This window comes from Pteropus alecto, unplaced genomic scaffold, assembly GCF_000325575.1.
Source record: "Pteropus alecto unplaced genomic scaffold, ASM32557v1 scaffold135, whole genome shotgun sequence".
NCBI classification, from domain to species: Eukaryota; Metazoa; Chordata; class Mammalia; order Chiroptera; family Pteropodidae; genus Pteropus; species Pteropus alecto.
Window position 1 is genome coordinate 526,790 of NW_006438076.1, and position 20,988 is coordinate 547,777.

Below are 20,988 nucleotides of genomic sequence, written 5' to 3' on the forward strand. Positions count from 1 at the left end.
AGGTTGATAATTAGAGGTCTTTTCTTTCCCAATAGATAGTATTGTAGCGCAAGTTTTGATTTCCTTACCCATGCACTACTTGTGCCTCTGGGATCTTTGTGCCCTGCCTCTGTCTGTGTCTTTACAGGGGTGATTATGGGAGTTGTTGCCAGGGTGAATGGGAGCCCCTGCTGAGTCACTTGGGTCTAGGGGCACTGCCACTGTGGTGGGAGGATAGGGCAATTAGGAATGGAAGCTGATTTAAGAGCCCCCATGCAACCCCCTGGTTCCCAGTGGCCAGTGGCACTGCTGTGATGTGGTCATGAAGCTGGAAACATATCTCTGCTGCTGCAGCCAGGCTCTCCTGTGTTATGAGCAGTGTCATATAGGGAGTGGGGGAAGCCAGATTTTGGGGCCCTGAGGCTTACCCTCTGTGGAGCTGAGCTGTGGTATAGGGGCTGCACCCCAACTCCTCCACTGCTAACATATTTCTGGGGCTGTGAGTTCAGCTGAGGTGCCTAGGGAGTCAGGGTTTGGGGTTCCATCCCTTTCATGTTCTGCCCTCCCTACACATGCCAGTACACTCACTTTCAGTTATACTGCTGTGTGGGGATCTTTCAGGTGTTTCTGGACTGAGCAGAGGAAACTTTGTTGGATTATAAATGCCCTACTAGTTGTAGATTGAAGGAGAGATACCAAGGAGTTCTCTCATTGCACCATGATGCTCCAAATATTTCAAAGTATACAACAGGGACTTAGAACTTGGGAGGTTATAAGAGAACCTTAAATATCATGTAGTTCAGTTGCCTATATGTCTATTCACCTCTGTTAGATTTCCACCAAATGGTCATCTAATTTGTATTTGAAAACTGAGCAAAAGAAGTACATTGTGTACAGTTGTGAAAATCCATTGGACATGCCACACATTACACTCATACTTTACTATACCTTAGATTTAGTCAGAAGTCTCCTCAGGTATTATGCATCCTACATCTACTCTCTCATTTTGTCTGCTTAACTCTCAGTTTATTACAGAACTTAGAACTTGATGCATGTGATCACATAAACCTAACACCAAGGCCATTATCTGGCACAAATCATCTTCCTTTAATTTCCTGAGAAATTAATTCAAAACCAGACTTCTCTCAAATCAGTCTAGGAGATTTCTGAGATCCAATTTAGAGAACTCTAGTTTAGGTGTAAAGTATTATGAGAAAGTAAGAATTCTTTGGTTTTGCTGGAGAAATATTATACTTGTGTAATTAAAAACACCCAGCGCCCCATTTCTCCATGTCAAGGTTCACTATGGCTTACTGAACAATATGTTTTTAGTGTATCTCTGTAAACTGGCTATTGGTGTCATAAAGATTTGCCTTGGAGATATTAAGTTGTGTGTCATACTGCTAAAACTTTTAACTACTGGAAAGACTGGTCTGGTTAGGTTTGTCTTTAGTTTTGAAAAGAGATTGCAGATATAAAATCTATCATGTGTAAATAATACAAAAGAAGTTAACATTATGGTACATGTTGTATTTTAACTCTAGGGAGTTTGAATATAAAATGGTATGATTTGCTTTTGTCTAAGTATTGTTTTATGTTTTTATCTGTGGAAATGCCATTGTTATCATTTTCGTTTCTCTAATCTAGCATATTTGGTGGACCTTAACCCTACTGCATTCCAGTGTTCTTCTGTTGAAATGTTTTTATAAACAATTAACTGTCTAAAACCAAATCCCTATTCTACCTCCCTCAGTGGAAGTCTTACGGTATTATTGACAGTACTTCAGACTTCTATTCCTCAAAAGGTAATTTTACTAATTAGTCTATTAGTTTGTAATGAGGCAGAGTGAAGAGCAGTATGTCTAAAATAAACTCATTTTGGCCATTTATTGTCTAAGAAATGAGAAGAAAATATAATGTATAGACAAAATTAATATGAAGAGACATTTATATTTGGAAATGTTGTTCTTCAAATTTCTGTGTAACTAAATTGAATATTTTTATTAGTTTAAATTTCTAATACAGTGAAATTTATCTGTCTTGACAGATAATGATTTAATTATGGCCGCCAGAGCTTTTGACCACAATTATCTTTAGCACAGTGGATTAGAACATCATTTATAATAAGAAAATAAAGTGACACTACATACTGTATACAATGCAGTTTAGTCTTTCTTTGAAGACTTAGAAATCATTTAAGGTTGTATGTCTAGTCACCATTATGAATATTACTTATTTTAGTGTCTCAGAGTGGGATATACATTGACAGGAAAAACCAGCCCCTGCCCGGCCCCCTGCCCCCCGCCACCAATTACAAGTTTAGAGTTAAAGATCCCAATTTGTTTAGTAATATTTTTTGGGAAGGTGACAGAAACAAGTTGGCCACACAGAGTATAAATCAGGTTTCATGTATATCAACACAATTACTCAGAACCCTCAAGTGCCAAATGGGGGCACACAGTTGCTAATGACACTTTCCACCAGTCTTAATTTTATGTCATATCAGAGCCCTTACTTAATTGAGTCTTATGTCATTATTTGGGAAAAGATAGGCAAGTTTCTTTGTTCCTGAGCCAAACTTAGCACACTAAAAGCAGAGTCAGAGCTACTTAGTGTCCTGGAAAGTCCAGTTCTTCACAGGCTAATGTGATTTTATTGTGTGAGAGTTTGGTTGGAGGATCATAATTATAAGTCAGTTTCCATACAGCTGTCATTGAATTATGAATGTATATATTTTCTGGTTAATATATAATTAATTTCAGTCATTCATTCTAGTTATGATATTGCTAATTGATATTAAAGGAATAAACATAGTTTTTTCTCTACTAGTGAGGATCCCTAGTTCACTATGGCAAACTACTCATGCAGTTTTTTTTTAAATGTTCTAGTTCCTTTTGTGCCTGAAAATTATCATTCTCTTCCTTCCTTACTTCTAGGGAGTGTTGTCATGGACTTATGAGTTTTTATTTATTCGATGTTTCCCAATAAGTTATAGTCACTCTGTGGGATATTCAAATATTTATAAAGTTCCAAAGCTGGCCTGTGGGAGTTGGTTCAGCTGGGTCCTGTTGCCATGACTCCTAATGGATATGGGTGTTTCCCTTACTTTCTGTCACAACAGAATTTCCCAGTCTCACATTATGTTTTCCCTACTATCAGCTTGCAAACAGGCATTTCTCCAGGGAGTCCTAGTTTATTTTATTAGGGAATGATATCTAGAAACCCAGGTCTGAGACCAGAGGTGTTCATTGCAACCAGAATGTCGTTGTTTCTAAGGCTTTCGGTGGCTAGAGCTTAGAGAAAATGTTTGTGTTCAGTAGTGCACAACTTAACAATGGGGATATGTTCTGAGAAACACATCATTAGGCAATTTCATCATTGTGCGAACATCATAGAGTGCACTTACACAAACCTAGATGGTATAGCCTACTATACACCTACGCTATATGGTGTAGCCTATTGCCCCTAGGTTACAAGCCTGTGCAGCATGTTACTGTACTGAATAGTGTAGGCAGTTGTAACACAATGGTAAGTATTTGTATATGTAAGCATATATAAATATACGATATGTACCATAAAAATACTGTATAAAAGATAAAAAATGGTACACATGTATAGAGAGCACTTACCATGAATGAAGCTTACAGACTAGAAGTTGCTCCAGATGAGTCATTGAGTGAATGGTGAATGACTATGAAGGCCTAGGACATTCATTACTGTGCACTACTATAGACTTTATAATCACCGTACACTTAGGCCACACTAAATTTAAAAATTATATATTTTTATTCAGTAAGTTAACCTTAGCTAACTGTAACAATTTTACTTTATAAATAAGCTTTTAATTTTTTTAAACTTTTCAACTTTTTTTGTAATAACAGCTTAAAACATATTGTACGAATATATTGTACAGCTGTACAAAAAATATTTTCTTATACCCTTAGTCTATACTTTTTTTCTACTTTTAACATTTTTTTTTTACTCTTTAAGCTTTTTTGTTCAAACTAAGACATAAACAAACACCATGCGCCTTCATAGAGTCAGGATCATCAAAACCACTGCCTTCCACCTCCACATCCTGTCCCACTAGAAGGCCTCAGGGGCAGTAACACACATGGAGTTGTCATTTCCTGTTATAATAATGCCTTCTTCTGGAATACCTCCTGAAAGACCTGCGTGAGGCCCTTCTTGAGGAGGTGTCACTCTTTTCAGAAATATGACCATGGTGGTTTGCTTGTTTGTTTGTTTGTTTGTTTAATCTGAGATTTGCTGATAAGAGGATAATGTACCATGAACATTCCTCCCTATTAATGAAAACCTTTCGGTATTAGGATCCATGTTTTCAGACTTTTTAAGGAGCTTGTTGAGGTCCGCAAAAGCTTCTACTAAACCATTTACTGTGAATTTTCTTGGGGGTTCTTTTTATGGGACCACCATGGTATATTTGGCTTGTCATTGGTATGACTGTATTTTAATTTTGAGTTCATGTTCACATTTCCAACTCAAAGTTAACATTACCTTCCTTTATGACTAATACATTCAGGAAATTACTCTATATTAGTAAGTAGAGATACTCTTTTTTTCTTTTTTTAAGCCAAACGGTAATCCTCTGTGCAGATATATCATAGTTTATTCAACCAATTCCCTATTAATGCACATTTGGGTTTCCGATACATATATTGGACTATTTTTAAAGTAACCTTTCAAAAATGTTTAAACTCTTCAGTATGTTCTGCATAAAATTTCATTGCATAAAATCCAAACTCTGTATTATGGCCCCTAGCACCTGACCTTTTCATACATCTTCAGCTTCATTTCATACCACTATCTTCCTTGCTTAGTACACTCACATCCTGCAACTCAGACGTGACTTTCTCAGACCTTCCTGACCATCTTATTCAGTGTAGTTTTTTTCCTCTTGCTGTTACTTCACTCTTCATTTCCTTATTAGCAGTTAAAAGCAATCTGAAGTTACCGTGTTATCTTAACTTGGACAATATTATACCGTGGCTAAGAGCTTGGGTTTTGAGCCAGGCCACCTGATTTTGAGTCCTGGTTATGTGACCTTGGATATGTTAGCACTCTGTGGCTAAGTTGCTTCCATCACAGTATGGGGATAATAATAGTATTTTTCTTATATGGGTTCTGTGAGAAATGAATGACTAATAAATATAAACACTTGTGCAGTTACTGGCACTTACTAAGCATAAAATATATGCTAGCTATAGTATTATTATTATTTAATTGTTCGTGGTCTTCTCCCCTCAGTAAGCTCTAACAGCAAGGCAGTTGCCTCACTTGTTTCCCGCTGTAATCACAGGAGTTAGAACAGTTCCTGAGATAGAGTAGGCACTTACATAGTTGTTGCTAAATGAATGGTAGTTCAAATTTAATGCCCATCATTTTGTAACCTTCTTGGAAATATGAGACTAAAAGAATGCTTTCACATATACATAATATGCAGTCATCAAATTCAATAGATATTTTCATCAAATTTGGCATCTAAATATGAATGCCTACCATTCATATGTATCTTGGAAGTCTGGCCAATTATTACAATCTGAAACAAATCATCTTATAAGAAAAAGGATGGAATTATCATATTTGCTTTGACACAATTATATATTCATGAAATCAAGAAGGATCAACTAAAATCCTTCTAAAATTGTTGAGAGTTTAGTAAATTAACAGATTTGAGCTATTCCTAAAGAAAATATTTTCTCGCATACCAGTAATTACCAATTGAGGCTATAATTGCAGAAAAGTATTATTCTATTAAGAGAAGCAAAAAAAAAAAAAAAAAAGGTAAAATACCTAGCAATATCCCTAACAAGAAATAAGTGGAATGTGTACTTTCATAAAGAAAATTAGAAAACTTTACTGAGATATAAAAGATTTAGAAAAATAATGACATCCCCGATTAGAAATGTTACCAGTTAGAAATATTGAATATTGTGGAAATTAAAATTCTTCTAATATGTAAATATAACATTAATATGTTAAGAATATATATAAATACATATAAATATATTATGTTAAATGATTATAAGCCAAACTCATTTGTATTTTTTAGTAAAGCTTGTCAAAATTATTTTAAAGTTTATGTAGAAACAAAACACGTTTGAAAGTGAACTGAAATGGTATTATGACCACTCTTTAACAAAGATTTGCAACATATACTCTCCTAGCAACTAGGGGAGAATAAGAATCATACAAGTCCAATAACTTTTTAATATAGTAATATTATGATATGTGCAATATGTTTCTGAAGTTACCCTAGTGTTCCATAAATGTCTCACTAGCTTATAAGGAGCACATCATTTAAATTTTTTTTACATCATTTAATTTTATGGCAAGGAATCTCAGATACAAGAGAGGTTGTAGTTTACTCAGAGTTTCAGAGCATATCGGAGATACCATCAAAATTATACTGATGATCCTAAGTCAGTTTTAATGGTTGATATAGAAAAAATAAATTTCTCATTTAATCTGCATACAATATAGGATGACTGTTTTGTCCCAGTTTGCCCAGGACTTAGCACGTAAAGTCTCATATGTAAAGAAACCTCTTAGTTATGGCCAAACCAGTTACGATTAATCACCCTTGTACAGTTCACAGAAGCTTATATCTGTAAATAGTGTTTCCATTAAAATGAAAAGAAACAGATGGCAAATATCTGATCTGGTCTAGAGTAACCCATCTAGTGGTTCATCTAGGCCACAAGTTACTCTGGGCGAATAGAATTTCTACAGGAGACGTCATCAGTTCAGTGGACTTAAGATTTGGGTTCACTCAAGAATCTATGATAGGATTTAGTATGACTCTCAGTAATCATCTGCAAACTGAATAAGAGGATTGAGGCCATGTGGCTTAGCCTTATATCCAGCACCTAATCTCTGAGCTTAGGTATATTTGTTATATGTTGACTTTTAGAGTAATTTTTCTTACAGGCTGCACTTCTCAGCAAAAGTAATTTTTCTGTGTATTCAGTTCTTTCACTGTTGTTTTTCTAGATCAATTAGTGGAAATATTTTACTATATATTAATTTACTTATCTCCTGCTTTGATCTACAAAGGATTTAAAGTGATATATTTAGCATACTCTAGATGAATGTTAATAGAAGATCTAATGCTTTTTTATGTGTGTGTTTTGTATTTATATAGCAGTTAGTTGGACAAGTGTGTTCTGTATCATAATGGCATTGTCCTCGTTATAAAATGAAAAGGAGGGAAGTGTTTCTTTTTTTAGTTTTATTTTCCAAAGATTACAAACGCCATGAAAATGTCTAACCTTCAAGTAAAATATTGTAGAAATTGATTAGAAAGGCAAACCATATTGACACCATTTTAAGTCTCACTTACTATGAAGCTCTCCAAAGCCTTATATTAGAATAAAACTCAGGTACTGATCACAATCCTGTGGTATTCATAAGTATGCACTGGGAAGATGGCTGGTTTACCATACTTAAATTTGCTCACAATCCCATCAAATAAGACCACGGACTGGTAAGAAGAAAGTGCAAAAATATGATGTTATTTATAAAGTCACTAAACTTCAGTTGAAAATTTCCTACAGAATATAAAATGTACTTACTTTTAATCGATTATTTTGCAGTCACCCTGTCAAGATCTCCACTTCTTATCATACTAAGTAAAAATGTAACCTCTTGCCACAACTAAGATATTTTCTCTTTATTACTTTTTTAGTGTCTAAAAAACACGGCAAGCTCATTACTTTCTTACGCACATTCATGAAGTCTCGTCCAACAAAACAGAAGTTGAAGCAGCGGGGGATCTTGAAAGAGAGGGTGTTTGGTTGTGACCTGGGGGAGCACCTTCTCAATTCTGGTTTTGAAGGTAAAAATAAAATTTATAATCTTATAATTTTAACTTCTAACCTCTCCATATTGATTTTCTATAATCAATTACACAGGAGTTTAGGCAACATCTGTCCCATCTAAGTTCAGCAGCATGTATTGAACATTCTCAGGTACTTACCTTAGTTCTGGGGATAATTTAGAGTAAAGAGGAGTCTAAGAAAGTACTTTGACAGTAGAGATACTTCTGATCTTTTTAGGAAGAATAAGACATTCACACAAAGGGTACAATAGCACTGTTAATTTGCATTGTTTTTATATCTATGAAGTATGAAGCTGTTAAAATTATAAATTCGAGTACAGTCTGGAAATTTGAAAAATATTATATATAAACAGTAAATTCACCTTTTTGAAAGTATGGAATTCTAGAGTAAGGTGGAGGACTAGGTAAAAGCAGGGTTCACCTCCTCCCAGGTCCACGTTGAATTTCAACCAAATTTAAAAATAATCAAGGTGGAGAATCAACTGAAGTTCAGCTGATCATAACACGTATGTCTGATAATATAAAGAAGGAGCCACATCGATGCCAGTAGGAGGAGCAAAGTTGCAAATTGGGCTGGATCCTAACCCGCCGGTGGTAGAGGATCACCAGGAGGGAGAGTGAGGCTGCAGAGGCACCCCTGAGGAAGAGGGGTCCTAGCCTCATCCAGGGGCATCCCGGCCCAGGGAAGAGGAGAATCCAGTAACTCTGACTGTAAAAACTAGAGGGGATTCCAGCCATCTGGGTGAGACAGAAGTAGACTGAAACCCTAGATGCACCCTTGAAGGGCCCGCACACAGATTCTCTCACCTGCGGACATTCACCAGGGTCACCAGCGGTGGGTCAGAGGCTTGCGCAAGAGTCATATGGAGAAAGACTGCATTTCCTGATGGGAGAATCCAATAACTCTGACTGTAAAAACTAGAGGGGATTCCGGCCATCTGGGTGAGACAGAAGTAGACTGAAACCCTAGATGCACCCTTGAAGGGCCCGCACACAGATTCTCTCACCTGCGGACATTCACCAGGGTCACCAGCGGTGGGTCAGAGGCTTGCTCAAGAGTCATATGGAGAAAGACTGCATTTCCTGATGCCAAAATCAGGGCTGGACGGGCAGCCACCATTGTGCCTTAGGGCCCCGCCTACAGGGCAATTTACAGACCAGCCAACTTGCGCATGCAGACCCCTCCCACAGGGTCAATAGAGAAGCACTGGCCTGAGGAGATCAGCCCGCCCCACCCAACCTGCAGATTGCCCTGAGCTTTTGTTGCTGGATGGGTACCACGCCCTGTACCATTTCAGGGGCAGAGATTTACAGCAGGCAGCCAGCGCTGTGAACAGGCATTTTGGAGACAGTTTCAGGCAGATCACTGATGCCCATACAAACTTGGGCGGATCTTCGGCATCTATGGGCCAGTCCCAGACAGCAGCTGGTCTTGCTGTGATCTGCGACTTTTGTGGGAATGCATGCATGAAAGGTTACCCAAGTTGCTGCAAGACTGAGGCTGTATTGATCTGACTGCCATTGTCTCTCTGAGACCCCGCCCCACCCAACCCACAAATTGCCCTAGGCGGCCCATTGAAACACCACCACCCTGCCTCTGCCCACTCCCCCAGCCAATCCATACAGGCAACAAACTGGCTAGCTCAGGGCCGCATTGAGGGGAAATCACTTGCAGGAAGAACTCCGCTGCCTGCAAGAGCTGCAGTATCACATGGGAGTATCTCAGGGGTCTTTGGGACTGCACCAGATGGCAGCTGGTCTCATTGTGATATGTGACTACAGCAGGAAAGTGCGGGCTCAGAAGTTGCAACAAAACTGAAGCTGTATTGGCCTGATGGCCTTTGTCTTTCTCAGATCCTGCTTCACTCAAGCCACAAAGTGCCTGCAACCCATTGACAGGCATCCTCCCCTGTCCTACTTTTCTCAGGGGTTGCACATTCTGTTCAGGCAACAGACCTTGGCTAGTGCAGTGAGCACATTTCAGGGAAAACATTTGTGGGCAGACCGCTGCTACCTATATGAGCTGCAGTATCTCTTAGGGGAATCACAGGGGTCTGTGGGACCGCCCCAGACAGCAGTTTATCTCCCTGTGATCTGTCACTACTGTGGAAATGGGCAGACACATTGCAGAAAATCTAGGCTATTGGCCTGATGGCTCTTGACTCCAAGATCCTGCCCCAACCAATACATAAAGTACCCGTGGCATGATAACAGGCAGCTGCCCCTACCTTGGGGTGACACATTCTGTGCAGTCAACAAATCTCAGCCAGCTAAGTGAGTAAAGTTTAGGGAATACAGTGACAGGAAGATCACTGCTGCCAGCACGAAATACAGTATTGCTTGGGCAGACCTCAGGGGTATTATGTGCCCATCACAGATGACAGTAGGTTGTACAGTGATATCTGACTTTGGTGGGAATCTGCAGTCCCAGAGCTGGCAGCAAAACTGGTGCTGTGTAGGCCTGATGACCCTGTGCCTCACTGAGGTGACGCCCCACCTAACCCACAAATTACCTGCGACAAGCCTGTTTCTAGGCAACCCAGTCCCATCCTGTGCCTTTCTTGGGTCACAAATTCAACAACAAACAACAGCACTCTGTTCGTGCAGCCCACACAAAGCCAGGAGAAGCTTTCATTGGCGGGCCACAAACTCATCCATGAGCTTTAGAAATTCTTAAACAGGGCTCTGGTGTTTGTAGTTTCAAGGTGGGCAATAGCTGGCCTTGCTACAATTAAACTTGTACAGGGAGCCACAGAGACAGTGCTGGCATGTAAACTGACACTGCAGTGGCAGGGGGAAGTTTTTGCAATAGATTCAGGAGACTACCAGGGTCCCTGCATCACCTAACATGCATATCACCCAAAGGCTTTTCGAGTTTCAGAGACTTACGGGCAACAGACAGGCAGTTTCTGGCCTTGAGGAACAGTGGTCCTTCTGCTAAACTGCCCTACATCAGGGATGGGGGATAACCAGACTGCTGCCTACAGCATTGTCTCTTTCACTTACCTATAGATCCAGCATAGGCAACAACCATCTGCAGATCGCTTTGTAGCTCCTACCAGGTATCTCTGAGCAATCAAAGGCAGTGGCTGGCCTTGGCCTACTGGGGAGCCCCTCCCAAGGGGCCACATAATCAACGGACTAGACCACAGCAGAGCAACTCTTGACTAGTCCCATAACTGGTACACACAAAGGGTGGTCTCAACAAATATCAAGCCTGCTAGGGCAAATCCCACTCAGCGGGGTCAGCCCCCACACAGCAACTCTTACTCTGTGGATGCAGCCAGTTCCCACAATTAGTCAGTCTGAGCATTAATCTCATCCACTGATGTACTAACACCAGTAAAGGCTTAGCTAGAACAGAAGATCACACACAACCCACACAAAGATCACGTCCAGAGTCCCCGGGACAGAGGATCAGGGAGAGTGCACCACTGGGCCACACAGGATACCTTCCACACAAGGCTATCTGGCCAAAGCCGAGATGAAACAAATATTTCTAACACATAGAAATTAACACAGAGAGGCTAATAAAAGGAAAAGATAAACATGCGACAAATGAAACAACAGGAGAAAACTCGAGAAAATAAGCTAAATGAAATGGATGCAAGCAACCTACCAGAGACAGAGTTCAAAACAATGATTATAAAGATGCTCAACAAACTTAGGGGGAGAATGGATGAGCACAATGAGAACCTCGACAGAGAGATAGTAAGCATAAAGAAGGACATGGAAACCATAAAAAAGAACTGAACAGAAATGAAGAATACAATAACTAAATTGAAGAATACACTAGAAGGATTCAACAGTAGATTGGACGAAGCAGAAGATCAGCGAACTGGAAGACAAGGTAGCAGAATACATCCAATCAGAACAACAAAAAGAAAAAAGAATTTTAAAAAATGAGGATAGTTTAAGAGACCTCTGGGACAACATTAAGCGTAACAATATCCACATCATAGGAGTACCCAAAGGAGAAGAGAGAGAGCAAGAGATTGAGAATCTATTTGAAAAAATGATGACAGAAAACTTTCCTAACTTGTAATTAGACATACAAGATCAAGAAGCACAAAGAGTAACAAACGAGGAATTCAAACAGATCCACACCGCAATACATTATATTAAAATGCCAAAGATCAAAGACAGAGAGAATCTTAAAAGCAGCAAGAGAAAGGCAGTTAGTTGCTTACAAGGGTACCACCATAAGAATGTCTGCTGATTTTTCAGTGGAAACTTTACAAGCCAGAAGAGACTGGCAAGAAACATTCAGAGTTAGGAAAAACAAAAATCTACAACCATGAATACTCCACCCAGCAAGGCTTTTGATTAAAATGGAAGGTGAGATAAAGAGCTTCCCAGACAGGAAAAAGCTTAAGGAATTCATCACCAACAAGGCAGTATTACAAGAAATGTTAAAAGGATTTATGTAAAACAAGAAAGGGTTAAAAAAAAAAGTACAGATATTCAGTGATATGTAAAATGAATATAATTATGGTAGAGTATTATATGTTGAGAATATTTTTGTTATTTTTTTCTTAGTTTTTCTGATTTTTTAATTAAAAAGATAAAAATACTAGAAGAGTATTAGAAATGAATTTAATAGTCTTGGAAGAGAAAACTGTGCTAAAGGCCGATGCAGAGGAGAAAGTCTAAGTGTTTAGAAATACAAAAAAAATTAACTTGTGACGTTAGAGTATAACTGTAATTTGGTAAACTCTAAAAGATAGAAAGAAACTTTGAAGGCTGAGGTCAGGTACATTCTAGTTGGCATATTAAAATAATGTACTGTTTAGGCATGGTAAAAGTGAATAAATATTCATATGAAAGATTCATATTCATATGCAAATGAAGACTAACAGGAAAGGGGAAACCTTTGAAGTTTATTAACCATAAATTTAAGTAAGAAATAAAATGGTTTTTATTAAATTGATTTATTAGTTTGTATTTGACTTAATAAATGTGGGAAATTAAAATTTTTAGAAAATTTTGAGACTTCGTCTATACTGTATGTAGTTAGTAACTGTAGTTATACCATGTGCGTATGTATATATAGAAACTGTTTTAAAGTCTAAATTAAAACAAGTAGAATTGAACATATTATATATAATATTTTAAAATCTTAGTGAAAACAATCATGAGGAAGAAGAATGATATATTGATATAGTATATACATAATTGTGAGGAGAGATGAGATATAAATATAGATAGATATATAATGTATATAATCGTTCTTCCTCTTGATTATTCTGTTTTAGTTTATTTAAAATAGTATCCTTACTCTATATAAAACAGATTTTACACAAGATCTTTTTAAAGAAGGAAGCTCATATCAGAATAATGTTTCACTATGTGACTCATTCTCTAAATTGTATTCTTAGTGAATAATCTACTTTATAGAGTAGTGAATAATCTACTTTATAGAGAGATTATCCTGTTACACTTTCTAAACTTTTGAGCAGCTCCCTGTTGGAACACGTGACAAACCTGACCTGTTTCTTCTGTACAAACTGTTGTAAGAAATCATATAGGAGCCTGATAATTTTTGAAATTATTTTGTTTGTGATCCCTAGAGCCAGAAATCACTTAGGATGATCTCACAGACCACAATGCGATAATTGATTTGATTAAAGGTAGTATCACCATTATCTATAGGACTGATTTTTTAAAAAATCTACTCACATAGTACTTTTTTGTGGCTAGATCAGATTAATTTGTCATTTACATGGGCTTCCTTAATTATAGCACCAAAATGTTTTTTGTTTTCTTGGTTTCTTTTTTTTTTCTGTCTCTCTTTTTTATTTCTTTTGTATCTCTTTTTGTTTCAACCTTGCTTGGATATGATAATATGAGAGAGGGTTTTCCACTTTGTTCTGCCATGATCGTTAGCTCTCAAACACCAGTTCAGCAAGTTTTAGTTAGAAGTTTCTGATGTGTTTCCATTCTTAGTAAGTATGATAGGAGAAGGTGATGGATGCCAAGTTATTTTTTTTTCTGAAAATAACAGGTTTAGTAACTACAGTGTTCATGCATTCTATAACTGTGATAAAATCTATTCTAGTATAGCAGAGTTTTCAGCTGTCATTGATTTTTTTTTTTATAGGACTTGTTTTATTTGCTGCACATATTTGAAACTGAATTTCCTTAAAATGAGATTTGAAATCAAATTGCTTTAAAAAAAATGAAAACTTCATAGAAAACTAGGTGAAATTATATTTTGTACAAAATATAAAAAATAATTTGAAACTCCAGGTGAGGAAACTCTGTTTCCTGGACATATTGAGATTATTTGGCCCTTTCAGCAAGAGGTATTTTTTGTTTTCTTTAACTATTGTAAGTATACAGGGATTTTATAATGAGAGCACACTAGGAAAAAGCAAGGCCCAAATAACCCCTGAAATTAATCCTTTAGGTAATCATATTTTCCTTAGCCAAAAATCATGATGCACATTCTAATAAGTAACATAGCACCATTGTACTCCTGGCCTGGAAGCCACCACCTTGAGAATGGAACTTGGCTTTTTCATCTTTATTATAGAATGCTTGCACGATGACTGATATATAGAAGGGATGTTATAAATGATTGATAAATGAATGAGTCAATGAAGAGTTAAGAACAGAAATGAAACTAAAACTGTCAAGAAAAATCAAGGATCAATTCTTGTCATATTTCTTTTAGCTACGCTTCTAATCTTAAGGGTCAGCAGTTCTAATTTAAATTTTACTTCTTATAATGTTGTCATATGATGATATAAAAATATTAAAAGTATAAAATATATCAGAAGTGTTTTATTTGGAGAGTGTGGAGGCAATTCTGCCTTTTGGCAGAACCATTTTGGAGTTTTCTCATATGTCACTGAGTCATTATTTAATATGCACTAGAGTGGTTTATTAGATGATTTGGGGAGGGAAAGATGGCTAATAAAATGCCTTTTTAACTAGGATTTATTTTCGATATATTGGGTTCTCATGTTGCTTTCTGATATGTTAGTAAAAATGAAACCAGATCTTTTCTATTTTTGTCTTCTGATACTGTTCTTCAGTTTCTACTCTTTTTTCTTTAGAATGAAAGTTTATGCTTTTTCCTTTCATTTTGCTACCTATTTTAATTAAATGCCCTGTTTCTCTCTCAAAATTCTAAGTAATAGCAATGTTCAGTTATGTAATTTTATTTATGAAGCCCCATTATGTGATTGTTTCATAGATATTCAGTCCTTTTACTTAGGAAACATAAAGTGTAAAGAAACAACTCAAATGTTTTCCATGCAGTATTATGTCTATAGAGGCTTAATCATATTATCAGGGGAAGACTTCCGATTCCTTATATTTTTAAATTTTGCCTATTTTTGAGAACACATAAGCAGGTATGACTCTAATATCACATAGTTGTAAGAGTCCCAGGAAAGTTATTTATACTTTTTAATGGATGGTAGCTAATTTTTATGAAAATTCTATAATGCATACTAGGGGAGCCTATTAGTACAGAAATAAAACCCTGTGCTCTGAATGGTTTCCTTCCAAAGCAAACCTTCTGTGTACCTGGGTGAGTTAGCATGCTAATTTGGTGCATATATAATGAGAGGCATCTTTTAAGTAAAAAAATTAAAGCCCTGTTTTTCTTTCTTTAATTATGTTAATTATCTCAGTAATCTCTAAATATATTCCCTTTGAAGTAGGTGATAGAAATTTTCCAGCTCCAAATTTTATTATTATACATCTAGTTTGTAGGATTGAAGCCTGATGCACTGAGGTTATCATTGATAAAATGATATTAGAAATGCGACTCAAACTCATAATGATATTTTATATTTTGCATATCACTGTGACATGAAGATTGCTTATAATATCAAAGTCAAGCCACAAAAAGTACCCAGCAACTCTGTTTGCCCTTCATCTGCACCACATAAACATATTCCTTTTCTCATTTCTAAAATTTTTGAATGTTTTTAGAGGTACAAAGCAAATTGTTGAAAATTAATATAGTTTCATATGAAAACTAAGATCCCTACTCTGCTAACTTGGTCAGAAAATTTGTAAAGCTTAACTAAAATGAATTAATATACCTGTAAATTAGTTCATTTGTTAATTTTGTACATTGTGTCAGGACAGTGCTTCTGGATTTTGAATATACAAAGATAAGGCATGGGTTTTGCACTTTAAAAGCTGGACTAAGAAGGGGTAATAGTTGTATAAACAAATAAATAATAATTCAAAATGACATTGTTCTGTGGGCACCTAGAACATAGAGCAGCTAGCTACCTCTACTTGGAGATACTCAGAGAAGACTTGCTTAAAAGTGACAGTTGAGTTGGGTTTTGAACAGCAACCAAGATTTTTGTGTAAGAAGGTGGTTATAGAGGGAGAGTCCAGGCCAAGAACATTTTTTTCCTCTCCCAGGAAATTGAGGGACTTAAAGAATGACTGGTTTATGTTGCAAAAGATAAGATTTCACTTGGCCTAGAATTGAGAAATATGGAAATATGATAAATAAGTGCAAATCGTGAAGGACTTTATATTCTAGGCAGTATATTGCCGAAGTTAAAAAAAAGTTGGCTTTGTACTTAGATTTTTTGATTTAAAATCTCATTTCTGCCATTTGTTTCCTGCTTGCCCTTGGGTAAAAGTTTCTCTTTAAGATTCAATTTCCTCTGTGTAAAATGGTGATAATAGAACTTTCCCCATGGATTTCTGTGAGAATTAAATAAGAGTATCTATTGTAAAGCATTTAGCCCGGCACATAGTACATGCTCAATAATACAGCTGCTTTTAAAAAATAATCACAGCTAAGGAGTTTGTTTTAAATATAAGTTATAGGATCTGGCAGAATTTAAAAGCTAGAATGCAGGAAGGACAACAAAAGGCAGGAAGACCTAACAAAGTTCAGATTTCATCTACTGTACATTTTTGAATGGTTATAAAAATTTTTTATCATATACTATGAACGTTCTTTTCTAGACTATAGGCCCAGAATAGCTGTCCATTTATATCAAATATTCAGTGAGGTAACCAGAAAAAGAGTACACTTTTCTTCTTATTGTCGAAGTGCCCTTTATAATGAGCTGATAATATTAAGTCAGAAGGTTAGTAATTAATAATGTAAAGATAGGCAGGAAATTAAGATTTCATCTGTTTGAAATTGCTTTGACCTTTGCATTATGTTGCGTTTTTTTTTTAATTGGATAATTACAATTAACATTGACTATGAAAAGATAAAAGAAATTTTTGAAAGTAAAAATTTATAGTACTTATAGGCAATTATCTCATTAGGATAAGCATATAACTTCACATACTCATTTGCTATGTATGAAATTCAGCTGAACAGCTAAATATATTTTTTTTAATCTGGTATGGTGTTAGTACTAAACAATTCACTTTTGTTGTAACGTGATCTAAAGCCTACTGCAGAAGATGTCAGAGGAATTATCCGAATACTGTATGAGCTCTTTCACTTACCTAATGTAACAAGATAGAGCCAGTTTTCTAGTTGAGATCTGAAATTAAGTAAATATGCTCTCCTCATTTTTTGTGGTAGATGAATCTCCACCCTTTATCATTTTAATTTTACAAATTTAATTTTGCTTATGAGAACTGAGATATTCTCAGTTTTTGGTGACTTTGTTTCTACTGAATACTCCCAATTTAATCCATGTCTTTAAAAATTCTCTTTAGTACCCCAGGTTCTTCAAAGCTGTACAGCATTCATTGAGAGGTATGGCATTGTGGATGGAATATATCGTCTCTCTGGCGTTGCCTCCAATATCCAGAGACTACGGTAAAGCTTTATATGGCATTTTCTTTTTCATTCTTATCATAATGCATAAAAATGAAATTATTTCAAAATTAAGTCTCTTACATTGATAATCATAATTTCAGTAAGATCGTTTAGAAAAAGGAGGAAATAATCTTCAATTGTTCTCTGTGTTTATTTTCCTAAAGGCCATTTCTTCATTTGTAGTATGAGAAAACTATGTCTCCTGAACTTCTTCAATACTTGTATTTTGTGTCTTTACAATATTTGAAGATTTTAGCAAATTGAATTTGAACCCATGACAACTATGAGAGATGAAATTTACATTATAGTAGAGTTATTCTGTAGTTCTTAATTAAAATTGATGAGAGAGAAACTTTTCTGATCTCCTTTGAAACTAGTTCTGTAGTGTATGCTAAAGTATGTGTTACATATTTCACATTCTCATTACTTTCTCAGATAAAAATAGTGGTATCCTTTACACCAGCGATAGAAATTTTACTTTTGCTCAATCTCTTAGATTCTAATCTATTCTTATATGATATTTTTCTTTATTTTTCACTGCGGTTCATGGAAATTTCCATTTATTCTATAGGGATTTTAATATTCTAATGGACTACAGAGCTCGTCTCTCTTTTCAAGAATACATCTTTGGAAAATACTTAAGTTGATTCTTGTACTAAAGACAGTTCTAGTCTTTAGTTTCACATTCAGCAAGTGTCATATTTAGATTGTCCATACATACTAATCCTCTAGGTTAAGTGGTTTCATACCTGTAGATTAATATTAGTTAACCTGGAGAGTGAGCTTAATCTATCTTACTATTCTAAGCACAACTTCTATTTCACTCACTTTAATGCTACAGATTTTACCATCTGTTAAAATTTGATGTTGGCTGGGAGTTGGTTTATATTGTTTCTGGCTTTCTTATCCCTCTACAATAAAGCATTTCTGAACCATACTTCTTGTATCTGAGGAATTTCTGTGCATAGTTGTTCATGGACGAGCTGCCACTCAACCCTAGTTCCCAGAATTTCTAAAATTAGATATTCAAACCATTAGGAATTACGAGTCCTGTTTTCAGATCTGTGTGTTAGGGCCTGCTCATTCATATGCATTTTAGAGATTGTGGTCCATTTTAATATTAAAGGGCTATTACCTTAATTTCCACATAGAAAAGTGCTTGTCTTATAATCAGACAGACATTCAGTTACTGCTTGGTCCAGATATAACTTATATAAAATAAAATCATTCGAAGAAAACATTAATTCACTGAGGTAAAGGTTAATACTGGGCTTTTGCTTTCTGTTTTAAAGTCATATACTTGCTTTTACCTCATAAAATAATTTTGTGTCTCTTCTGTCTTTGCTAGCCATGAATTTGACTCTGAACATGTCCCCGACCTGACAAAAGAACCTTATGTTCAAGACATACATTCCGTGGGCTCCCTTTGTAAGCTGTATTTCCGCGAGCTCCCAAACCCTCTGCTCACCTACCAGCTGTATGAGAAATTTTCGGTGAGTACAGGTCACTTTTAAATCAAGTTCTGTTTGGATTTTCTTTATGGTTTTGTTCAAAAAGTATAAAAATTGATTTGATCATGTAAGAAATAGTTGTATGACTAAAATGGTTTCGTTAAAGGAAACAAAAAAAGCAAAAAGCATTTATTGCTAGCTAGTCCATAGTCTTTGCTGTTTCCACATTTTCATTCTTTTAGTTTCTGACTTTGAGCCACTAATCTTATCACTTTTAATACTGGTTACCATAATAAAGTTTTTTTAAAAAGTATCGTTTAAATATATTTCAATGTTCACATAGTGTGGAAACAAATTTACTTCCTTGATCCTATTTTAGTTTCTGACTCTGAGCCACTAATCTTATCACTTTTAATACTGGTTACCATAATAAAGTTTTTTAAAAAGTATCGTTTAATATATTTCAATGTTCACATAGTGTGGAAACAAATTTACTTCCTTGATCCTATATGGTGATTCCTCATCATTCAGCCTCAAATTGTAGATAGAGTGAAAACTGAATTGTAAGTGAAGAACTTTTATTTTTACCATCAAAGCCTACTAGTTTATTTTGTATTATAATTATTACAGGATGCTGTTTCAGCAGCAACAGATGAAGAAAGGCTGATAAAAATTCATGATGTCATCCAACAACTACCCCCTCCGCACTACAGGTAAACCACATGTCATGAAATACCAGCCAAAAGTAGATGTCAGTTGATGTGTAAAAGTGCTTTTTTCTTTGGGTTTCTAACTATTTAAATTTTCTTGAGAGTACCAATTATTTAAACTTTCCTTTGTTTATACATTCATATTTATTTGTCTTTGTGTCCCCAGAGCTTGGCACAAGGCTTGGCATTCAATAGTCATTTAATAAATGTCAAATGAATGAATGGACAATTGACTAAACCTGTTCATTAGTGTGTTTGTTTTTTGAGACACAGAGATATTGTTGAAGGTACTGGTGTATATTCCCACAGTAGTGAATACTTTTGAATTGCTCGAATCCAAAATATGGACACACTGCTGGGTGCCTGTTTACATTTTTCTTTTTTTTCCAACCCTCTTTTGTTTTTCAAAAGGTGTTCAAGCCACATAGAACCACAAAATTTAACATTTGTCTCAGAATTCTTCTTCATGAGACTCTAAGATAATCTGTAAACCTGTGTTTTATTTTCGTTTGTTTTAGGTTTTATAGTTGTTTATGGATTTGTTGTTGCTACTTTTAAAAAGCCCAATTTAATTTGTATGTTACTTTAGAATCTCAGAAATATTATTGTTTGTATCTGAGAAGACCAGAACAAAATTGGTAAGAGAAAGAAAACAGCACATCTTATGGATTTTAGTATACAAAAAGTAAAAAAAAAAATTAATTTTAGTTATTGACAAGAAATTAAATTCAGTAGATGTTTTAGTAATACACAAATAATTTAGTGCCGATTTTTTCAAAATGACATTGTTTAGATGTATATTTTAAAAATCAGCATTAAATTTGGCTCTAAGTCAACATCGAAATTTTTAATCAACATTAAAAATCAATACATTTTTCAACACTATAGCTATAAACTGATGATATTGAAGAGCCAGAAGGTAGCTTAGCATTGACTCATTCTCCTGTTAATGTAGCCTGTGAAGAAGGCGAGGAAATTAAAGAGGTCTTAAGGACCTGTGCAGAGTCAAAACAAAACAAACAAAAACTCAGAAGAGCTTTTGTGAAGTAAGCTCAAGAAGTTGAGGTACTTAATCCTGAAAAAGAGGCCGAGGAGACAAATCTGATCACTACACAGTTATTGAAGAATATCTTCAAGGGGAAGAAGACATTAACTTACTGGAAAAAGAAACCTAGGGCAGTGTAAAGAATATTGGCTTTGATAGATGGACCTGAGTTT

General features: G+C 35.8%; 1 protein-coding gene across 3 annotated transcripts in view; it reads left to right on the top strand.

The window, feature by feature from the left end:
- Positions 1–20,988, top strand: part of ARHGAP32 (Rho GTPase activating protein 32) — a 173,907-nt gene that overhangs the window by 129,317 nt on the left and 23,602 nt on the right. For all 3 annotated transcript variants that reach the window (XM_006915185.3, XM_015592038.2, XM_015592040.2), the window contains 4 exons: positions 7,688–7,837; positions 17,507–17,609; positions 18,958–19,102; positions 19,691–19,773. In XM_006915185.3, coding sequence (XP_006915247.2) covers positions 7,688–7,837; positions 17,507–17,609; positions 18,958–19,102; positions 19,691–19,773 — 481 coding nt within the window. The remainder of the gene's footprint in view (positions 1–7,687; positions 7,838–17,506; positions 17,610–18,957; positions 19,103–19,690; positions 19,774–20,988) is intronic.